Source organism: Pseudoliparis swirei, chromosome 12 (assembly GCF_029220125.1).
Source record: "Pseudoliparis swirei isolate HS2019 ecotype Mariana Trench chromosome 12, NWPU_hadal_v1, whole genome shotgun sequence".
In the NCBI taxonomy this organism is placed as follows: domain Eukaryota; kingdom Metazoa; phylum Chordata; class Actinopteri; order Perciformes; family Liparidae; genus Pseudoliparis; species Pseudoliparis swirei.
This window is the reverse complement of record NC_079399.1, coordinates 17,493,932-17,512,635: the sequence shown is the minus strand read 5'-3', so window position 1 is coordinate 17,512,635 and position 18,704 is coordinate 17,493,932. Positions and strand designations below refer to the sequence as shown.

The 18,704-nt window shown below is 44.2% G+C and overlaps 1 protein-coding gene across 4 annotated transcripts; it reads right to left on the bottom strand.

Annotated features, from left to right (window-relative positions):
* Positions 1–112: 112 nt before the first annotated feature.
* Positions 113–13,639, bottom strand: dnajc5ga (DnaJ (Hsp40) homolog, subfamily C, member 5 gamma a). 4 transcript variants are annotated; one of them, XR_008833378.1, is made up of 8 exons: positions 13,511–13,639; positions 5,920–6,047; positions 5,234–5,447; positions 4,603–4,759; positions 3,475–3,656; positions 2,825–2,864; positions 2,157–2,610; positions 113–2,032 (listed from the first exon to the last, which is right to left on the bottom strand). XR_008833378.1 is itself a non-coding variant. In XM_056428281.1 (7 exons), exons 2-5 carry the CDS (start codon positions 6,036–6,038, stop codon positions 3,478–3,480), a joined length of 669 nt encoding a protein of 222 aa, XP_056284256.1. In that variant the 5' UTR covers positions 6,039–6,047; positions 13,511–13,639; the 3' UTR covers positions 113–2,610; positions 2,825–2,864; positions 3,475–3,477. The 4 variants fall into 4 exon arrangements, 3 of the variants coding, with proteins under 3 accessions (XP_056284256.1, XP_056284257.1, XP_056284258.1); XM_056428281.1 differs by having other exon boundaries at positions 113–2,610; XM_056428282.1 differs by lacking the exon at positions 13,511–13,639 and adding an exon at positions 12,786–12,883 and having other exon boundaries at positions 113–2,610.
* Between the last annotated feature and the right edge of the window lie 5,065 nt (positions 13,640–18,704).

The following is an 18,704-nucleotide window of genomic DNA, read 5'->3' as shown; positions in this document are numbered from 1 at the left end:
TGTGGAGATCCTCAGGTGTGTCTTTGAGCTCGATATCAATGGTAGACGTGAGAAACAAGAGCCCGATTTAAAAAATGTAAAGAAGAAAGAAAAAAAACACACACAATGTTGCTATTATTTTTTATCTTTTATTTATTCATGCAGGCGTACCTTAAAATGTGAAGATTAGGGATTTTTTTCCTTGACAATACCCTCGGTAAAGTGGTTCCAGTCTGTTTAATTGCTTTTTAAAAAGTTGTGAGCACATATTGATGATTATCGGGAAAATGTAACGAATCGTCATTATTTTTGTTTTTAGTATCACCGTGACATTAAATTCCAATATTGTCCCATGTCTAGCTGCAGCTGCTCTGACAAAGTGCCTGTGACTGATGGGTGAGAATGCTCCTTTCTGACTAGACCACAACCCACAATCCATCCAAATGTCAAATTAAAGTGAGCTAAAAGATTGAGTGAACATGCAGTGTATTAAAAAAAAAGAAAACGAAAAAATAAAGTATGTGTAAACTTGTTTTTGTTACAAAAGTCAGGATCATCCCTGGTGGCTGTTGTCACCGGGCAGATGAAACACTGATCCAGATTCACTGAAGGGTTTGCACAGGGAGGAGCAATAAATAAGAAAATGAGACAGCCAAGAGCAGAACTAAGGACTGAAGCCTCTTCTCACAGCCGTGTGTGTGTGTGTGTGTGTGTGTGTAAACACAGATGATTTCTCACCTAAACAACAAACAGTCATCAACATGTTGCATTTCCGTCTGTTCCGTCACCGCTGCACTTATTGAAGGCACACCACTGTCATCGTGGAGTCAGGAAGCAGAGGAAGAGGAGGAAGAGGAACTGGGTGGCGCAAAGAAGCACCACTTAATAAATTAGTCCTCCAACTAAAATAGATGGAAGAGAAGCAAAAAGGGACATTTGCTTTCTCAGTGATCTTATTCAAAAAAAGGGCCACAAATGGATCTGCTGACCATTATGTGAATCCAAGGAATGGATGAAAATGCAACTTGAGGCTGAATGAAGTCAGACGATCTGCCCTGGCGATGCAGTCTTCGTGAATCTGGACCCGAGTTCATAGTTCATCAAGTAGCTTAAAGAGCTGACGGCTTCTGTGGTTCCGGAAGTACGAGGGAAACTAAAGCCCTGGACTGAGGTTAAAACCACGTGAAATGGCAACGGACCCGCTTCGCGAGGTGCATAGACCCAAACGTGGATTCTAAAAAAAACACTTTGACAACGTGAACTGTGACGGACTGTCGGCCTCGACCGGAGTCATCGTGGGCCGGCGGGCTCCACGGAGCTGTTGGCTTTGGTCTACCAAACAAAACATAATCAAGTCATAGAAATGTGGTTCTCCTCCTCCGTATAGCAACTCTGTCTTCGTCCATGTTAGTCAATAGATTACACCGGGGGTTAGATCTTTCTTTTTAAGCCCATGGTGGCACATGATGACATAAGGGCTGGTACAGATATGTGTGTGTGTGTGAGAGTGTGTGTGCATGTAGCCAGATTCTGCAGGTCATGTTGATGGTTCGAGTGTGGACTGTATTCCAGTGCTGTACAGGAGTTGGGGGGGAGGTGGAGGAGGGGGGGAATGCATTCAGGGAAAGAAATGCATGCACGCTGGGGAGGAAAGCCTCGGCGCTGCTCCCGATCCAGGCTCTACACCTTCAGTTCCGGGTTTTGGCTCAGACATTTAACATCGAACACGCTCCTCCGTCAGTCCCTGCTGCCGAGTCACTTCTCCTCGGTTCCCCCTCCTCGCGGTCGTCGGACACGTCGTAGGGTCCCGACGATTATAAAACGTCGCTCCTCCGGTACTCCGTCGAAAGAATTAGATTTAACAGCACCGCACGTGGCATCTTGAGCGTGTTAGGAGGGCGCTAATATTTAACTGAACGCGACTGCTTGTTGAAAGGAGACTGAAGGACGAGGAAACAAGAAGCGCTCCTCCACACCTACGTCGCTGTGCAGCAGTCACAAGTGGCATCCAAAACATCCTTCTTTTTAACCTCGGAGGACAACAACTCCAAAACTAGATAAAAAGGGGAGAAATGTACATTAAAAAAAAGAGTCTAAAATGGAGGAAGACGCAAGGGCGGTTAGGAGGGAGATAAATCCAGTCCTGGTCTGGTTAGCAGGTACATAAAGAGGATCACCCGTTCATGATGTGGTTTGCCCTTGTGTCTCACTGGTGTTGCCATCCTGCAGCTCAGTCCTCTCTGGTAGTTATGGAATGACGAGAACAGATTAGTGAGGAAATCCGGGCATGTCGCAAAGCCTAGTCTGGGATGACTGAAACGGCTGGCAAGACCACATCCAGCCCAGGCTAGGCTAAAAGTACGCAGCTGGGAGGAGAAAGGGGACTAACATTTTCAGGGAGCATATTAGCACTTTCAGAGCCCAGCAATTTAAATTTGCACGAATGCCCCCTCCATAACTTGGGCGGGGGGGTTGTGGAGGACAAGAGCCTTTCGGGGCCCACTTTACAGGTGTGGTCCAGGGGGTCGATCAGGGGGGTTGAGGTGTGGGCCTGGGCCGGCTGGTGGCTTTGGGCTGGTTGGTCTCTGGCAGCAGTCAAATGTGGCTGGATCATCCTCGGGGCTCGAACGGCTGAGAGAGGGAGAGAAGCGGGCGAGTCAAACAGGGATCCAACTGTATCCAGACACACCCGGACCGACACGTAAAGCGTTACAACATCGTCTCCTGGGTTGTCCACACAAAAGATACAACGAGAGCTGGTGTCGATACAGCTTATTCTACCCGTGGGATGCTCCACTCTGCAAAAAACAAATGAGAGAAGAAGAAGAAGAAGAAGGAAACCTACCTGCTTCCCCGAGTTGAGGCTCATTTGCACCGTCACTTTCCTGCGGGAGGAAAGTACCCACGTTACCCTCTATATCATCCATGCCATCAACGCAAAGTTAGAATCAAATTCATCCCAGTGACGACATCTGATAAACGCAACTTGGCAGAAAAAGAAATAAAAGTTAAACGGCAAAATAAATATATTCTGAACAAATCTAGTTGCGTTCCACTAAACGTGGACATGCATCATTTTGCATTTTTGCATTCAATATCTAACAAATATAACACCAATATAAGATCTCATATAACAGGCATCTTCAGGTTCCAGTTCTCATGGTGCAAGCTGACCATCGAAGGTGCCAAAAAGAGGTAGAACTAAATGAGACACAATCGTAAAGTTAAAAAAAGAGGCAGACACGACAGTGATTGATTAATCTTCTGGCAGCCATTCAAGCAAACAGCACAGTGACTCAGCGCAACGCTGATGACGCAACATGCAGGAGACAGCGTGGCGTGGTCGATGCGACAGTGCGGTGGTAGTGGGACGGCACTACGGATGAGTGAAGGAGCAGCGGTGAGCCACGTGCACCCAGACAGGGACAAGCAACACCAGGGGACACAATGTGACGGAGACAATGTGACGGAGGAATAGGACGAGGCGGCTCTTACGAGTCATTTCGACTCTGGTAGGGTCTCTCCGGGGTTTTCTTCCCGCGTTGGACTGGCTGAGGTCTGCGACTGGGGCTCGGGGGGAGGCATGGGCAGTGGTATGGGGATGGGCTGCTGACTCTGGCCTTCTGGGTTTTCTGGACCCGGATTAGATTTGGGCTGGCCTATGATTACTGTGTAACCTGTTGGATTGGAGCATGAACACACACACACACACACGAATCCTGCAGCGTGAGAGCATGTTCGAGTCACTAGTGAGGTTACAGAAAGCATTGCGGGTTAGTTTACGATCAGAACTGATTTTTTTCCGCAGATGTCGTTACAACATTATTGTTTATAAAGTTAAGCTACATCCACACCAACACATCTTCGTTTGAAAAAAACAAAACCCATCTACATTTCTTCTGTCGTTCCTGTTTTTAAATGCCCTTTTACAACTAAAAAGTAACAGTGGATGCAGCCGTAGTCATTCATGGTGCTGTGACATTACTGGATTTAAAGAAAGATCATGTGAGTTTTAAAGAGGACATAATCTTTACTGCGGATCAAAAGTAAAATCCTAAAACAACTGGAAGCACCTAGTCTGCAACCTCGGCATCATCCTCGACCCCACCCTTGACCACACCCTCTTCTTCTTACGCCAACCACATCACCAAAACTGCCTTCTTTCACTTAAGGACCATTGCACTGGTCACCACTGAACTTCTCATCCACGCCCTCATAACCTCCAGACCCGACTTCGACAGCATCCTCTCTGGATCTCAACTAAATCCTCAATAAACTCCAGAATGTCCAGAACTCTGCCGCTCGACTGCTCCCCTCCACCCGCCGCTATGAACACATCACCCCGGTCCTACACAACCGTCACTGGCTCCCGGTCAAATTCAGGATAGATTTTAAGATTATACTCACCACCTACTACGCCCTCAACAACCTGGTGCCCCACCCCCTTTGGACACCCTGCCCATCCACATCCGTCAGGCTCCCACCCTATCATCATTCAAGCAATCCCTCAAAACCCACCTCTTCAAACTCGCCTTCACCTGCTCACCCCTGCAGCCGACCCCCCACTACATGACTACATCCGCACAGCTTCTCAAATTCTCTCCCCCCCTCACCCCCCCTCACCTCCGTCCTGCTCCGCCTTGATTTGGGCCTCCAGGTCTTCGGGGTTGACGTACTGGTAGTTTCCGTCGTCGTCCGGGGGTTTACACTTCCCGCAGCAGAAACAGCAGCAGCAGCAGCAGCAGCAGCAGGTGAACATCGTGCAGCACAGCACCAGACCCTGCAGGGAGCGACCGGCCCGCACGGCAACACATCAGAACGATTCACCACGATTCACTTTTGTACGGGCATACTTAGGACTCATGTGTGTGAGCTTTATTTAAATATTCTTAACAGTACCCAGGATAAGAGAAAAGATTCATCCAGGAACCACAATTTGAAATAATCTGATTCTGACACAAGAAATAATTTAGCAGAACTAATTTAAAAAAGGAAAAGAACAGAGCCATCCCATAATAAAGTATGCAACAGTGTAAACTATGGCTGAACGCAGGTTTCAGACACATCCGCTTCATACAAAGGAAACGGTGGCCTATAGCGCTGCATTGTACAAGTGTCACTGTTATTGTTGGCCACCATTTAACATTGATAAAAAGAGTATAAATTCAAATCTCAATATATCATAATCATGCAGCCCTAAGCTAACTGATCAATATTACACTGGTTGCACCCGTAAACAAACCACAGTACAAACCTTAAACCACCATTTGGACATGAGGAAGTAATATTTGACGCTCTCCTCGCCGAACTGTTCGGACACGTAGAGGCCCATGGAGCCGTACTCGTTGTAGATCTTCCTCTTGGTCTCATCATTGAGGATAGAGTTGGCGCTGTTAATCTCCTTAAACTTATCCGCTGCCTCCGGGTTGTCCGGGTTCTTATCCGGATGGTACTTCAACGCGAGCTTCCTGACGGGAGAGAGGAGGAGCGCACAGGAAATCAAAGCATGCAAAGTGAAGCAGGGACAAAAAGTGGACGAGTGATGAAGTGAGGAGGGGGAGGGGATTTGATGTATTTTAGGATTTTTTTCATCTTCACTTAGTCAATGAATAGCAATGAAAACATTGTTTATCAAAGTAATTTGAATGGCTATTCCATAGGAGGCTATGCCACATGGAACATGGTCGCTCCGCCCAAGTCAAAGGCACAATAAAGATTATTGCTCTTTAGCAACAACTGGGGGAGGAATGTCCCGGAGTAATCGGACCGCCGATGGAGGCGGGGTTTACCAACACAATCAGGCACAGGATTACACCAATTTAGGCAAAAGGATTTAGGAACTGCCCCACAGTCATAATTACAATGTGGTTCGTCGGCCTGATTCCTTTGAGAGGAGACAAATGGAGTAACAATTCAGATTATTAGGTGCAGACTGCTCACCTGTATGCCTTCTTGATGTCCTCGGCCGTCGCTCCTTTCTCCAGCCCGAGCACCTTGTACACGCTCTCCCCAGCGGTGGACATCTTCCTTTGGGGGCGGGAGGGGTTTGGTTCAGCCATGGCTCACCTCTGTTATTAGGAGGGAGGGGAAACAGAGGAAGAGTGAGTCTAAACAATTATTTTAAGATGATGAAATGGTCGTAAATGTTCAACTTCCCGGCACTGCTGTGTACCGAAGGAGCGGCCGAGCTCGTGTACAAAAGCTCAGAGGATCAGAGCATTTGCACCGTTTAGACGTCTCTCTGTTCTAAGGAGGCCGTCGCGCTGCAACAGCTTTCTTTGGGCCCCAATTAAAAAGCCTCCATTGTAAGGATGTACTGACGGCACCGTGTTGTTGTTAGTGTTCCGTGACACTGGATAAAAATAAAATGCCCCTAAAGGTTTGCCACACTGCCTCGTCGTTCCCATGGCTCAATTTTAAAAGTGTGTTCCCACACAGCTGAGGTCTTTGGCATTTTGTTTTCGCTTCAGCGGCCAAGGTGAACTGAAGCGTGGCGCTCACTGCTGTGCCTGTGTAATTAAAATGTATAAATATCGAACGAAAATATTTGCCGACGAAATGTTGTTGATGGCCTAGATTTACAACAAAAAAATTATAAATCTGAAAATAATAATAAATATATTTATGTAATTTAATGCAAACCCAATATCTCACCGAACAAACAAGTTGTTTTTATATTTTCATTTAGGTGAGCCAATTTATATAGTAGATGGCAGTATTATGGGGTGGGGGGGGGGGAATTCGCCCATATGTCCATCTCAGAAGCCTCATGCACAACGCAGGTCATCTTCATGGCTCGTCCTTTATGGGGTCTTTAAACAACACGTGGCACCCGTTATAGACTTGAGACGTATACCGTCCTTGGGTTTAGGCGTACAAAACCAAAACACCTTTCACGTTATATCCGTTATCACCGATTTTAACAAAAGGAGAAAAACCATTACTGTGATGTTAAATAGCGTGGAACTGTTGTTTCACAATTACAACGGACAGAAGAGCTTATGATCATACTATGGCTACTGTACAATTACAACCCCCCCCCCCCCCCCCCCACACACACATTTACTAAACCACGCCAATAATGCCGGGTTGCTGACTAAAGGAGATTACATTTTGCTGATCTTGCAGATTACCCGTCCGAGTCCCCGTCAGGAGGCTAATGTCCTGGTCAGACTGTGGCTGCTACACAGCCACGCACACTCAGGATTTATACTCTTGTGTTTCTCATTAAGCCTTCGCATTGCAGCCTCCATTAGACTTCCCGGGTGAAAGTAAAAACATTGATATAGGGATAAAGAATAAGACTAATAAGATGTTTATTCACGCAGGGCTAGCATTATCAGAAATGACTTCTGGCATATGGTACGCAATTTGCTTGGGATTTTATTTATTTGAGGTATTACTAAGTGGGCAGATTTTAGAGGATTACAAATTCAAATGACCTTTGAAGTTATTACAAATCCCCAGCTGATGCTAGAGCTGTGGGCTTTTGTTATTTCAGCGAACCATTCGGTCGTCATCTGCTCTCTTTGTGAAGACGTGAACCGACACATTTGTTATTAATAAAGGAACACTTCACCCACTAAAGGATCATTTGTGTATGAATTCAACTCGTTGCGTGTTACCTTTGTGTATTTGTGCAACAAAACCATTCTTCTCTGAACATTACCACCTTGTTCGGACTTGCCACAAACAAGTAGCAAGCTTGCGTGAGAGTGAGCGTGTGAAGGCTAACGCCACAGGTAGCGAGGTACAGGAGCTCAAACGCAGAGGAATCGAGAGGACTCAACATAGATGAACAAAAAACACTTGACTGAAGCCAAAAGGGTCACAAAAAACACAACAAAGTCCAAAAAGGGGCAGGCAGGGTCGAAGCAGGCAGGATCAGATCCGACAGACAGGACGACGGAATAAAGACAACAATCCAGCAAAAGACAAGGGGAAGAGTGGCCCAATATATAGGGGGGAAAACAGGTGTATGACATGGAAACAGGTGTATGACATGAGACATTAACAAGAGTGGCTTAGGGCAGGTGCAGGGAATGACACAATCAAGGAGACAGAGGAGACACAGTAGACACCGAGGAGACACAGAGTACCCACAGAACAGAAACGTACAGAGCGTTTGGATGTTTTGTTGTTAAATGGTGCCCAATGGTGTTCTTTTATTTGTTTTAGATCGTGTTAATTGTAGTAGATGGCAGTTGGATTGAAATAGGAAGGAATGGGATTAGATTTGTTGGTTTGTTGGGTTCATCTTAAATTGATTAGTCGATAAAAGTGAGAGACGAAGGTGGAAAATAGTCACAATTTTCAAGAGCAATGTAGGCAATGTCTTCATGGTGTATGTTTTGGACTTTGTTTTCATCTCTCATTTCATATAAATAAACGGTATTAACTGCGTTTTCTATCTATAAAGATTAAATTTTTGTACATCATAATAATAACCTTCAATCTTATATAGCGCTTCTCTAAGTACTCAGCAAAATCATATTATATTGCTGAACTAAACTGAATATCTTTGGATTTTTGATGAATAGATAATGAAAATAAGCATAGAGCTACTTATAAACATCAATATAAACAGTTTTATGAAGCTACCAACATCAGAAAACGTGTGGGACTTAAGCCCCGTTTACACGATGGGAAAACGCATATATTTTCATGCGTTTTGTGCTTTCATTTACACAAAAACGGAGGTTTTATCACGGAAAACGATCATTTCTAAAAACTCCGGCCAAAGTGGAGATTTCTGAAAACTCCGTTTTTGTGTTTGCGTGTGAACAAGGTCAAACGGAGTTTTAGGTTGTCAAACGTCACAGTATGCGACTAAAAATACTTCACGCTATGTGAGCGTCCTATGTTTACAGTTAGTTTGGCCGCTCCTACCAGGGTTGCCAGGTCTGTGTGTACCAGCCCAATATCAGAACTCAAAATATGCCCGTGCCAAAGCATATACACTGCTTCTAAAGTGTGTGTATGTGGACGTGTCCAATGTCCATGTGTGTACATGCTGATCTGGAGTCAGTTTGGTAGGATTTGTGTATAAATAAATTATTTCATTTAAAATATGGATTTTTATTTAAAGATATTCATGTAATTTGCATGCAAAATAGGTCTACCCGAACCAGCGGACAACAAATTCAACCCACGGCAACATTTCAAAAGTAGCCCAATTCCGCGGGAAAACCGCGGACCTGGCAACACTGGCTCCTACGTCCAGTGTCGACTGCCTTCATTTTCGTTGTCAGGTGCGCCCGAGTTATTTCCTCCTTGACATGAGGATACTTCTCGGAGGTCTCGAGTCTTGAGAATTCTGATTGGTTTGCATGTCTTTATCCTTCTCGTTACACTGCCGACTACAGGTTTGGCATAGTTATGACGGCGCCCGGGGGCGTATTTATGCGGGTTCATATCAACAGAAACTTTTTTGAAAACGACTTTGTGTGTACAACGTTATTTTTGAAAACGGAGGGGCAGAAATCTTCGTTTCTGTAAATACCCGGCTATGTGTAAACGTGGCCTTAATAGTGACATGGTTAACTTGAGGAGTTAGTCGGTGCTAAAAGGCGTCCATGAAGGATGAAGAAAAGGTCATGGCAACCACAGAAAGTACACGCATCCATAATAACGGGGTCAACAGTGCTGCCACTAGCTTCACTTTCAACATGAACTCGGTACGTTCCGTTTGTAAGATTTTAATGTCAGCGAGTTATCGGCCGTTTTGTGCGAGCAAAGCAACCACTCCTTGTTTTCTCAGCAATCACACATACAAATAACACGCTCACTTTCAAAACCATTGATAACGACATCCCAATCCCGAGGGCAAGAAATCAAAGCACTGCGGGAAAAATCAAAAGCAGCTTTGTGTTTGTTGCCTCATGTTGGAGACAGAACTCAAGACAAGCTTCACACTTGCATCACACGTTATCAATTGTGAAAGATGATACAAGCTACAACAACGATATCATTAAAGTCTCAAAATGGCAACGACAAAATGAACTAGAGCTGAAAAGATAAGAAATTATTATGATAACCAGGTAGTGTTGTTGCTTCTCAACAGTTGGGACTAGTGGGCTCTTGATTTGAAATAAACCCTGAAAAGATGAGATCCAACAGGCCAATATCGCTCTCAACCGCGGACACGCTGCCGGACCAGATGGCACGGCCGCCGAGGCCAAGAAAGCTGATGTAAACGCTCCAAACCACGGGCCGTCCGTCAGGAGCGGCTCGATAGAAGAGGCCTCGGCGTTGCACACAAACCTGCAAGACCTCCGGGCGAGAGAAGTCCGCACCGATCAATCCCTCACACCGGAGCGATCGATGGAGGGTCACCGAGGCAACGCTATTAGGTTAATTAGCTAACTGCAGACGGTAACAAAAGGATAGAAATAAACCCCTGCTCTGCACGCACGCAAATGGTGCTCCTTTATCGCGCTACAAAAGGACCTTGGGTATGTAAATAAGGTATTAACACATTTCCACCAGCACAAACACAGAAAAGCCGAAGACGCAACAGAGGAGTCTCGTATTTCTTTTTAATATTTCAACTGGGGCTCTTTTGTACTCGAGTTTCATAAAGTGCAGATATTAATCTCACTTTAACAGCCTTTTTATCTACATTGTTTTTAACAATGTTTCAAAACAGTCAATGATTTTTAATTAATCATGATTTATATATGAACGTTTTTGTAGATTTTGATATTTTAAAAGCTTAGACCTCCTTGTTGGAACACCAACACCACACAGAGGGAGTGACTTCGGTCTCAGGTAGATGTTCTCTCCTCTACACCTTTACATAGCAACATGTCTGTTTGACGCTTATTGAATGCCCCCAATGCCATAAAGAGAACATTTAACAAGAAATGTGTTCAATAGAACTCCGATCTTACGATGGATAATATGACTGACAACTAGGTATGGCTGAGCAGAAACATTTAGAAAGTTCATCAAAATCAGTATTACATTGTTTATCCTAGTTGCATTTGTATGACTAGAAAAAATATTTAAAACCAATATCACCCTGCAGATCAACAACTGTATGGGCAAAGACAACGCAAACTATTCTACGACAGGAATCCATATTTAGCACTTAAATTACCATTTTTAAAAGGCTATTATTATAACTGGACATCAAAGACACCAAAAGTCCTGCTTTGTGCCAATTCAAACGAGACATTACAATAAAATCTCAGCTCCGACAGCAACTCTTAGGAGACTGTAACACTTTCTCTTAAGATAGCAGTCTCTTTATTGTTCAAAAATAGCAATAGTTTTCTACGGTGTGTCACATGATAACTTTGTGATAACAAATAGCAGAGACTACGCACACAGAGAAAAGTCCGTAAAACATATCTCTGCCAGACTGTTTAATAATCATTTGATGACTACACTGCTTCCACTGAAAAAAAATACAGAATTACAAGCCAAACTGTCTGATATGACAGCAAATATGAGCATTCATTTGAGGAGCTTCAACAATGGGAGAGTTGGAGAGCAAGTCAATGAGAGAACAAGCATCGCTCCAAAAGCTGTCTGCGGTGAAGGCTTCCGGTTGAGTCGGACAGCGAAGACACCGATTTGATCACTTTTAAAAACACGCTGCGCTGGAAGTAAAATGAATCGCTGTTGCAAAATATTCACTTCATTTGGGTCAGGCACATTCATTTGATGACATGTCAGGAAAGATACCAGATCTCTTAAAGTGGAGGAGTAACTTAAACCTCTGACGATCTCATTTAAATCCCGACTTCTGACAGAGAGCAGGCTAACGGCACTGTTTACATAACTGATCCGAATGATAGGACTTGGAGACAGCGCAAGCTGAGAGAAAGAGCGCCAATAATCCATAATTAGATCGCGCTTCTTGAATGTAGACATAGGACCTGCAGTGGAGGAGCCCCATTATGGCAGAGCGATGCCAGCCATGACGTTGGGACAATGTTGTGGTTTTCCTCAAGTTACACAAGTATAGATGCAGATGTGGAAGAAGTATGAATATATTTGACTTAAACATAAGATTACTCTGTTCCAATTAAAATCCCGGAAATATAAAAAAAATTATTGAGGATAAAATAACTATTAGCTTAAGCTATGTCCTTAAAAGTACTTTTTTTTTTACAGAGAAACACATATCAGGATAAATTATATTATTTTAATATTATTGATGCATCAATCGGTTCATCACAGCTCGTAAATGTGGGGTTAATTTGAATTAATTTCTATAAATCTTACTTCTGATGGGTAGTTTGTTAACTTGCCCCTCAGGATCCTTAAAGTCTCGATTGATATAATCTGAAATGTCCCCACTGTGGGACTAATAATAACACTTAGCGTGTATGATTAAATATTAAACTGCAAAGTAACTCCAGTGATCAGCTTATATTAAGTGAAGTAAGAAGTAAAACAGTCGTGGAGCGAAAGTATAAAGTAGCAGAAACCGGAAACAATCAAGTTAAGTGCAAACACCACAACATTGTAATTCCGTAAAGTATTCAAGTACTTTCTGTTTCGACTAGGCCCCGCGACCTCCATAGCAAACAAACGAAAAGTTCCCAGACGGACGACTTGATGACGTCACTACTGGTGTTTTAGGGATAACGTGTCCGGTGTGACGGGAGGAGGAACGCCGCGTGATGGTCGTCGGTGTGTCCTTGTGGAGCCCTAATCCCTTTGCTAATCTCCCTGCACATGGAGAACTACTTTCTATGTTACACCCAATCATTCATATGTAAACGTCAACAGGGAAACATGTGTACAGTTTGAAAAGACAAATATTCCTCATGAAACGCTCTTGTCCGGCTTACCTCATCATCATCATCCTCCTCCTCCTCCTCATCCGAATAAAGTGACATGTGGGCCCCGGTGCCGAGCTAGCCGTTAGCGACACTAAACGTGAAGACGATGCCCGAGACGGGTCACCCACTGAAAGCAGTTCATCAATGACTTCATGACGACATGTCCTAACATGTCAGTCGGTGCTCGCGGTCCGTTATATCGGGCTATTCCCGCTAGCCAGAAGTAGCCACCCGACGTCGCTGGAGCGTGGGAGACAAAGATGCACTGAACTGCACATGCATTATAGAAATACACCGTGTCCTCCTCGTGTGTCTGTGCAACGAGAACATTGTTACATTGCAGCTGCAGGGTTTCTAGGCATTAGCCAACGTTACGTGTCCGCGCAGCGCGTGCATGCAGCATTTGTGTTTCTGTTAGTTTCGCCAGAAGCAGCGCAAATCCTCTTTAGGGTTGTGCTGGATGCCACCGCCCTCCCGTTCAGAAGCGCAACACTTAATAAAACACAGTCCATGTGGTGTTTTGACAAACGTCCCGACGGGAAAGTGCTTCCGGTGGGTTTTTAATGATGCCGAGAAACGAACGCATACGCTCGCGCTCCGCTGCCTTTGTCGACAATCAACTCAACCCTTAAATTGCCAGATTTCTGAATAGAGTTTGGCCTACGTGAGCATGACAGCTACCCACGGTTAGCTAACCTCCCGCTAGCTGGTTACGTGCCGCCGGAACGCCTTACCTTGTGCAAACTGAACACTGTATCTCGCTGTACGGTTAACTGGAGCATAGAGGCATCCGGTGTGATGTCTTAGCTCCCCCGTGAAGGCTCACTTTCGCCGGGTGCAGAGAGGTGATACGCCGCTGTGGCCGCCGGGTCGCCTCTTCGTGTATGGTTCTCCTCTCGAGCGGGCACACGCGCTGTGATTGGCTGATTCCACCTTCCAGGGTGTTGCATTCAAAGGTGTCCTCAAAAATCCACTTTTAGAGCATTTAAAGCTAATAATTAAATCAGTTCTACTTAATTCGCAAATTAATAATTTCAGAGCGGAATTGCTGCAGCAGAATAACACAACTAGATAGAGGGGGCATCCAGGTTGTTGGAATAAACGCTTCAGTTTAATTGTTCACCATAAACTGCATTTGTCAGCACTTTCAAGAGGAAATGAGCCTGTGTCTCTTCAAATATGCACATTGAAGAACAAATAAATAAGGAAAACAGAAGCACACATTATTTCCATAGGATGCCAGACAATAACATAAAAGTGCAGGGAATCAACTAATTAATTCATAAACATCTCAGCAGCTCAAGTATTTTACAGGATGAAATTAGATTCATTCAGCTCTTGTAATCTCGTTTCGTCTCGATATTCAAATCGTTGCCGAGTCATACATGCACCCTTGTGAATTAAATATGTATTTATTCAACAGTTATTGAATGCAGCATTTCGTTTAAAGCTTTTAAATAATCACTTGCTTTGACCATTTCTCTTCCAACCGTACAGTCAATGCACATTTTCATTTTTAGGTTTGTATTGCACAGTATGAACGGAAGTGCTTAAAATGAAAGTCAAAATTTAAAAAACAGTGATATATATTCGTATGTACAGTGTTCTATGATGCAAACACCTATCAGGGTAACGTTAGGAGAATATTAATTCGTCAATATAAATAATAAATAATTAAACCTGGATATTTTAGCGACAGTGGTGACTACAGGAAGTTTAATATTCATGTACACAGCAATAATCAACTTGTCACTTAATCGTTGCATTGTTTAATGCAACACAGTTCCTAATATAGATTAATCAAAATAATGTGTCTGTGCAAAGTTGTTGCTGTTATTATATTTATATTTCCACCTCATTCTGCTGTTTCTTGGACGAGCACCGCAGAGTAACACATTTATACCACTAGATGGCAGTATACCTGTTATTGATACATATGTATTTAATGCCGTTTATTTCCTCTGATATTTAATGTTCATGGTTAATTTCCAGCATAGTTGTAGACATCATGTATTTACTTGTTTTATTTGTGTCATTTTGGAACAAAACATTCCTACATGGAAGAGTGAGGATATGATGACCACGTGGCAATACATATTGACAATTGAAAAATAAAGACACAGTTGATTTATTCTTATTAAGCAGCGTTCAGTTAGCACCCAGTCACACCACCACCTGTGCTTCACCTGTAACCTTCATTACTACATCATCATCATCAACATGTAACCTGTTCTGTTGTGACTCTGCTGTCTTAGTCCTCTGACTACATCACATCATCATAATGTAGTACTTTGGTCTCCAGAAGGATGGAGCTCTGTGTTGTGTGTGAACATGTTTTGAGGAGTTGACTCCATGAGATATTGTATCAGAGTGAAACATGGAGAGCACAGCTCCTCTCACATCTCTAAGATGTCTCACATAGTTTATAGTAGTCAAGTGATTGTTAGGCGTTGTTGCCAGTTTTTAGCCGTATGGCTATATCTCTGCATGTACATTTAGATAAGTCATATTCAGCTCTGAGCCTTCTTTAGTTCAGAGCAACAGGTCATGCTCTTCTTTAGCTCAGAGCAACAGGCCATTCTCTTCTTTAGCTCAGAGCAACAGGTCACAATTCTAGATTAGCAAAGAAAGACAATCTTTGGTATTTTCTAATTCTGTATGTCACGCACAAGTTAAATAACCCCTTAAAAGAGGAAGCCTTCAGAAATAGTGGTGGCATTGCATTGTGATTACATACTTGTATTGCTGTATCTCAATTCCTCTCATTCTTCCGTCTGCAGTTAATCTGCTCACATGATTTACATCATCAAAGTTTTGCCTTCCAAGAGCTGTTCCAAATGAAAAGTGAATGTCGGATGTATGAACCGTCCTGACTGAGCTTCCACTGAAGCTTCAGACCTGCTACAAGCTCAGGTCAAAATGGTGTTCATTATTATGTGATTTATTGGGTTGGCTCAGATTGTTTATCATTGATGTGTGTTCCTGCTGTTTGATTATAGTGCTCAGACATTAGCTGTGTTCTTAGTAAAGCCAGATTGGCATCCAAACTGAGGGTGTCAGGGCCAGAGTCCTTAAGCTGCCCTTCATAAACAAGCGAGGTTCCCAACCACATAGGGGTCCTCCTCCAGTGGTAGACCTCCACAGTGGGTCCAAGTCCGTTGATATCCGGCTGTCGGGGAGACCGACTTATTAGTCTGAAACAAGTGATACAATGGTGGCTAATGTATGAAGTTATCATGGCTTCACCGTCCTAAGCTGGCTGCAACGGTCTCGTGTGTGTATATTTTGGGGGGTACGTTTGTTACCTAGGTCAGAGGTCACTGAACAAGCCATCTTCCAGTGCCTTACTCACACTGGCAGGGGGTCAACACACCGTGTCACTATCAATAGTTGGTGTTACAGGTCCAGTACGATGGTGCACTGCCTGGTTAATAACCATCCATTTCCTGAGTGTACAGATTGACAGATCCTCTTCGGAGGGGAAGCAATCCTACGCTTCTTAAGAGGCCTTTTGATCCCGTACCGGGGGAGAGCTAATCACAAAATCTAACTAAAGAAATCAACAAAACAATTGAATTCTTAATTTTATATTACGAACTCAACCGATTGATGTCTATTGTTCCCGGCTGGTTGAATTCTTAATTAAGACTTCAACCAGCCGAGAACAATAGTTGAGTTCACTTAAATCATGTGACGAATCGAGCCACCTCGTCCTGGTCCGTCCGAGTGACGTCACTAGAATTCGTTTTCGACTTGCCAAACGGAGACCTTTATAATCACACAATTAGCTGAGCTGGACCATTTAGCTGCTTTAAGAGCGAGCTCATTTCCTTCGGGAGTCGGCTGGAAACAAATTTGCTGGATCCAATGCCTGCATGTAGAACAGATAAATACACATTAGACATACTGAAAACAGGCTGTACACCATTGTTTTTATTAGGGCATTTTTTCAATGATTCAAATGTAAAAAGAAAGCGATCATAAGAAATTAGGCTGCAGTGGATAGACCGCACTTAGTGGCCTAGAGATGGTGGGAGGGATGATGCCGCACGGACACCATCACCAGCACCACCACGGCCACAGCCACTTCTTCGTTCGACCTATTTTATTAATATTAATCTATACCTGAAATGTTAAATAAAGTGTTCAGTCCGGGAGCTCCCCCCTCTTTGCATCTTTGCACCCTGTGACCTCTTTTTTTTTTATATATATATATATATATAGGGCTGGGTGTCCTAACAGAGGACATACCAGGGGGTGAAGGAGGAGCAGGGCTGCTGGGTGTCCTCACAGAGGATATGAAAGGAGGAGGAGGAGGAGAAGGCTGGGGTCCTCCCTCCACTCCTAAATGGCTTTAGTGAGGCCGACTTTGACCCACCAAAGCGTGATTTAGAAAACTCAAAGAAGAATCAGAGTGAAATTGAAGATGCAACACATACAAAATAATTCATTCTAAACTTTTTGGATTTTTAATTTCCCCACTGTGGGACTAATAAAGGAATACCTATATATCTATTCTATTCTAAACACAATTGAACCGCTCATTGGCTCGGGGTCAAGGAGCAAGCGACTCAGACTCCTCCACCACCTTAAAGGGGGAGGAGGAGAAAATAAGAACCTGTGCACGTTTTTTGAGATTCGTCATCCACCGGAGATGTGGATCAACGTGAAGTTCGGCCAACTCCACCCGAGTCCCGCCAGCTCAACCCGGACACAAGGCTCCAGCATGTCGACGGGAATCGTACACACTGGTGGCCCTCGGGGGCCGCTGCCTCTCAAAGGATACGACAGAGGCACCAGTCCTGTATTCCTGCGAGTTCTAGGGTACACGTCCAACGCAGACACTCCAGAGACCATCGCGTCCAGTCCCGGCCGATCCTGCACCGTCAGGACACTGGTCAGTATCTGGCCGACCTCATTGCCGATGGAGGTCACCCAGAGAGCTGTCCCCTGCAGTGGCCGGCCAGCTTCTTTGTGATCTGTGATGTGACGGCAGTGATCTTTAAGATCTTTTTTTTACACTTACACACATTATCTACATCGGGAAGGGAAAGTAGATCTATTACACATTCTAAATGTATAATACAAGGGGATGAAGGCGGAGCAGGGCTGCTGATCCTTGACTTCACTACACTTATTTGACAGCTACACTTTGCAGAGAAACATTTTCCACAACTACGCGTTACTTTTATAAAACATGAAGCATTTTAAAGAGTGAACAATGATACCCAACAATACATAGGAGCCAGAGCCTTTAGTTATCAAGCTCCTCTTCTATGGAACCAGCTTCCACCTTCAGTCCGGGAGGCAGACACAGTCACCTCGTTTAAGAGTAGACGTAAGACTTTCCTCTTTGACAGAGCTTATAGTTAGGGCTGAATCAGGTTCACCTGGTCCAGCCCCTTGAGATGCTGCTATAGGCTTATAGCTGCCGGGGGACGTTTTAGGATGCACTGAGTACCTATCTCCTCTTTTTTCTCTCCTTAAGGATGAATTTTCATCTCTCCATCACACGTTACTAACTCTGCTTTCTCCCCGGAGTCCTTTTGACTTCACGTCTCATGGGGTCATCGGACCCTATGAGACGGCATAGATCCTATCTGCCTGATGGATCATCGAGGTCTGGGTCGTGGAATTCCTGCTACCGACTACACCACTGTCCTGTTGAGACTCCGCCCACTGTTGAGACTCCGCCCACTCCTCCTCCCCACCGCCATCTGCCTGATGGATCGTGGAGGTCTCCATCGTGGAATATGCCTACTATGAACTATTCATACACTCTGTCATATTCATTGAATGTATTTTAACTCTAAATCTGTCCTTCTGTACACATTACATCTATTGCATCTGTCCATCCTGGAGAGGGATCCTCCTCTGTTGCTCTCCTGCAGGTTTCTTCCCTTTTTTCCCCCTGAAGGGTTGTTTGGG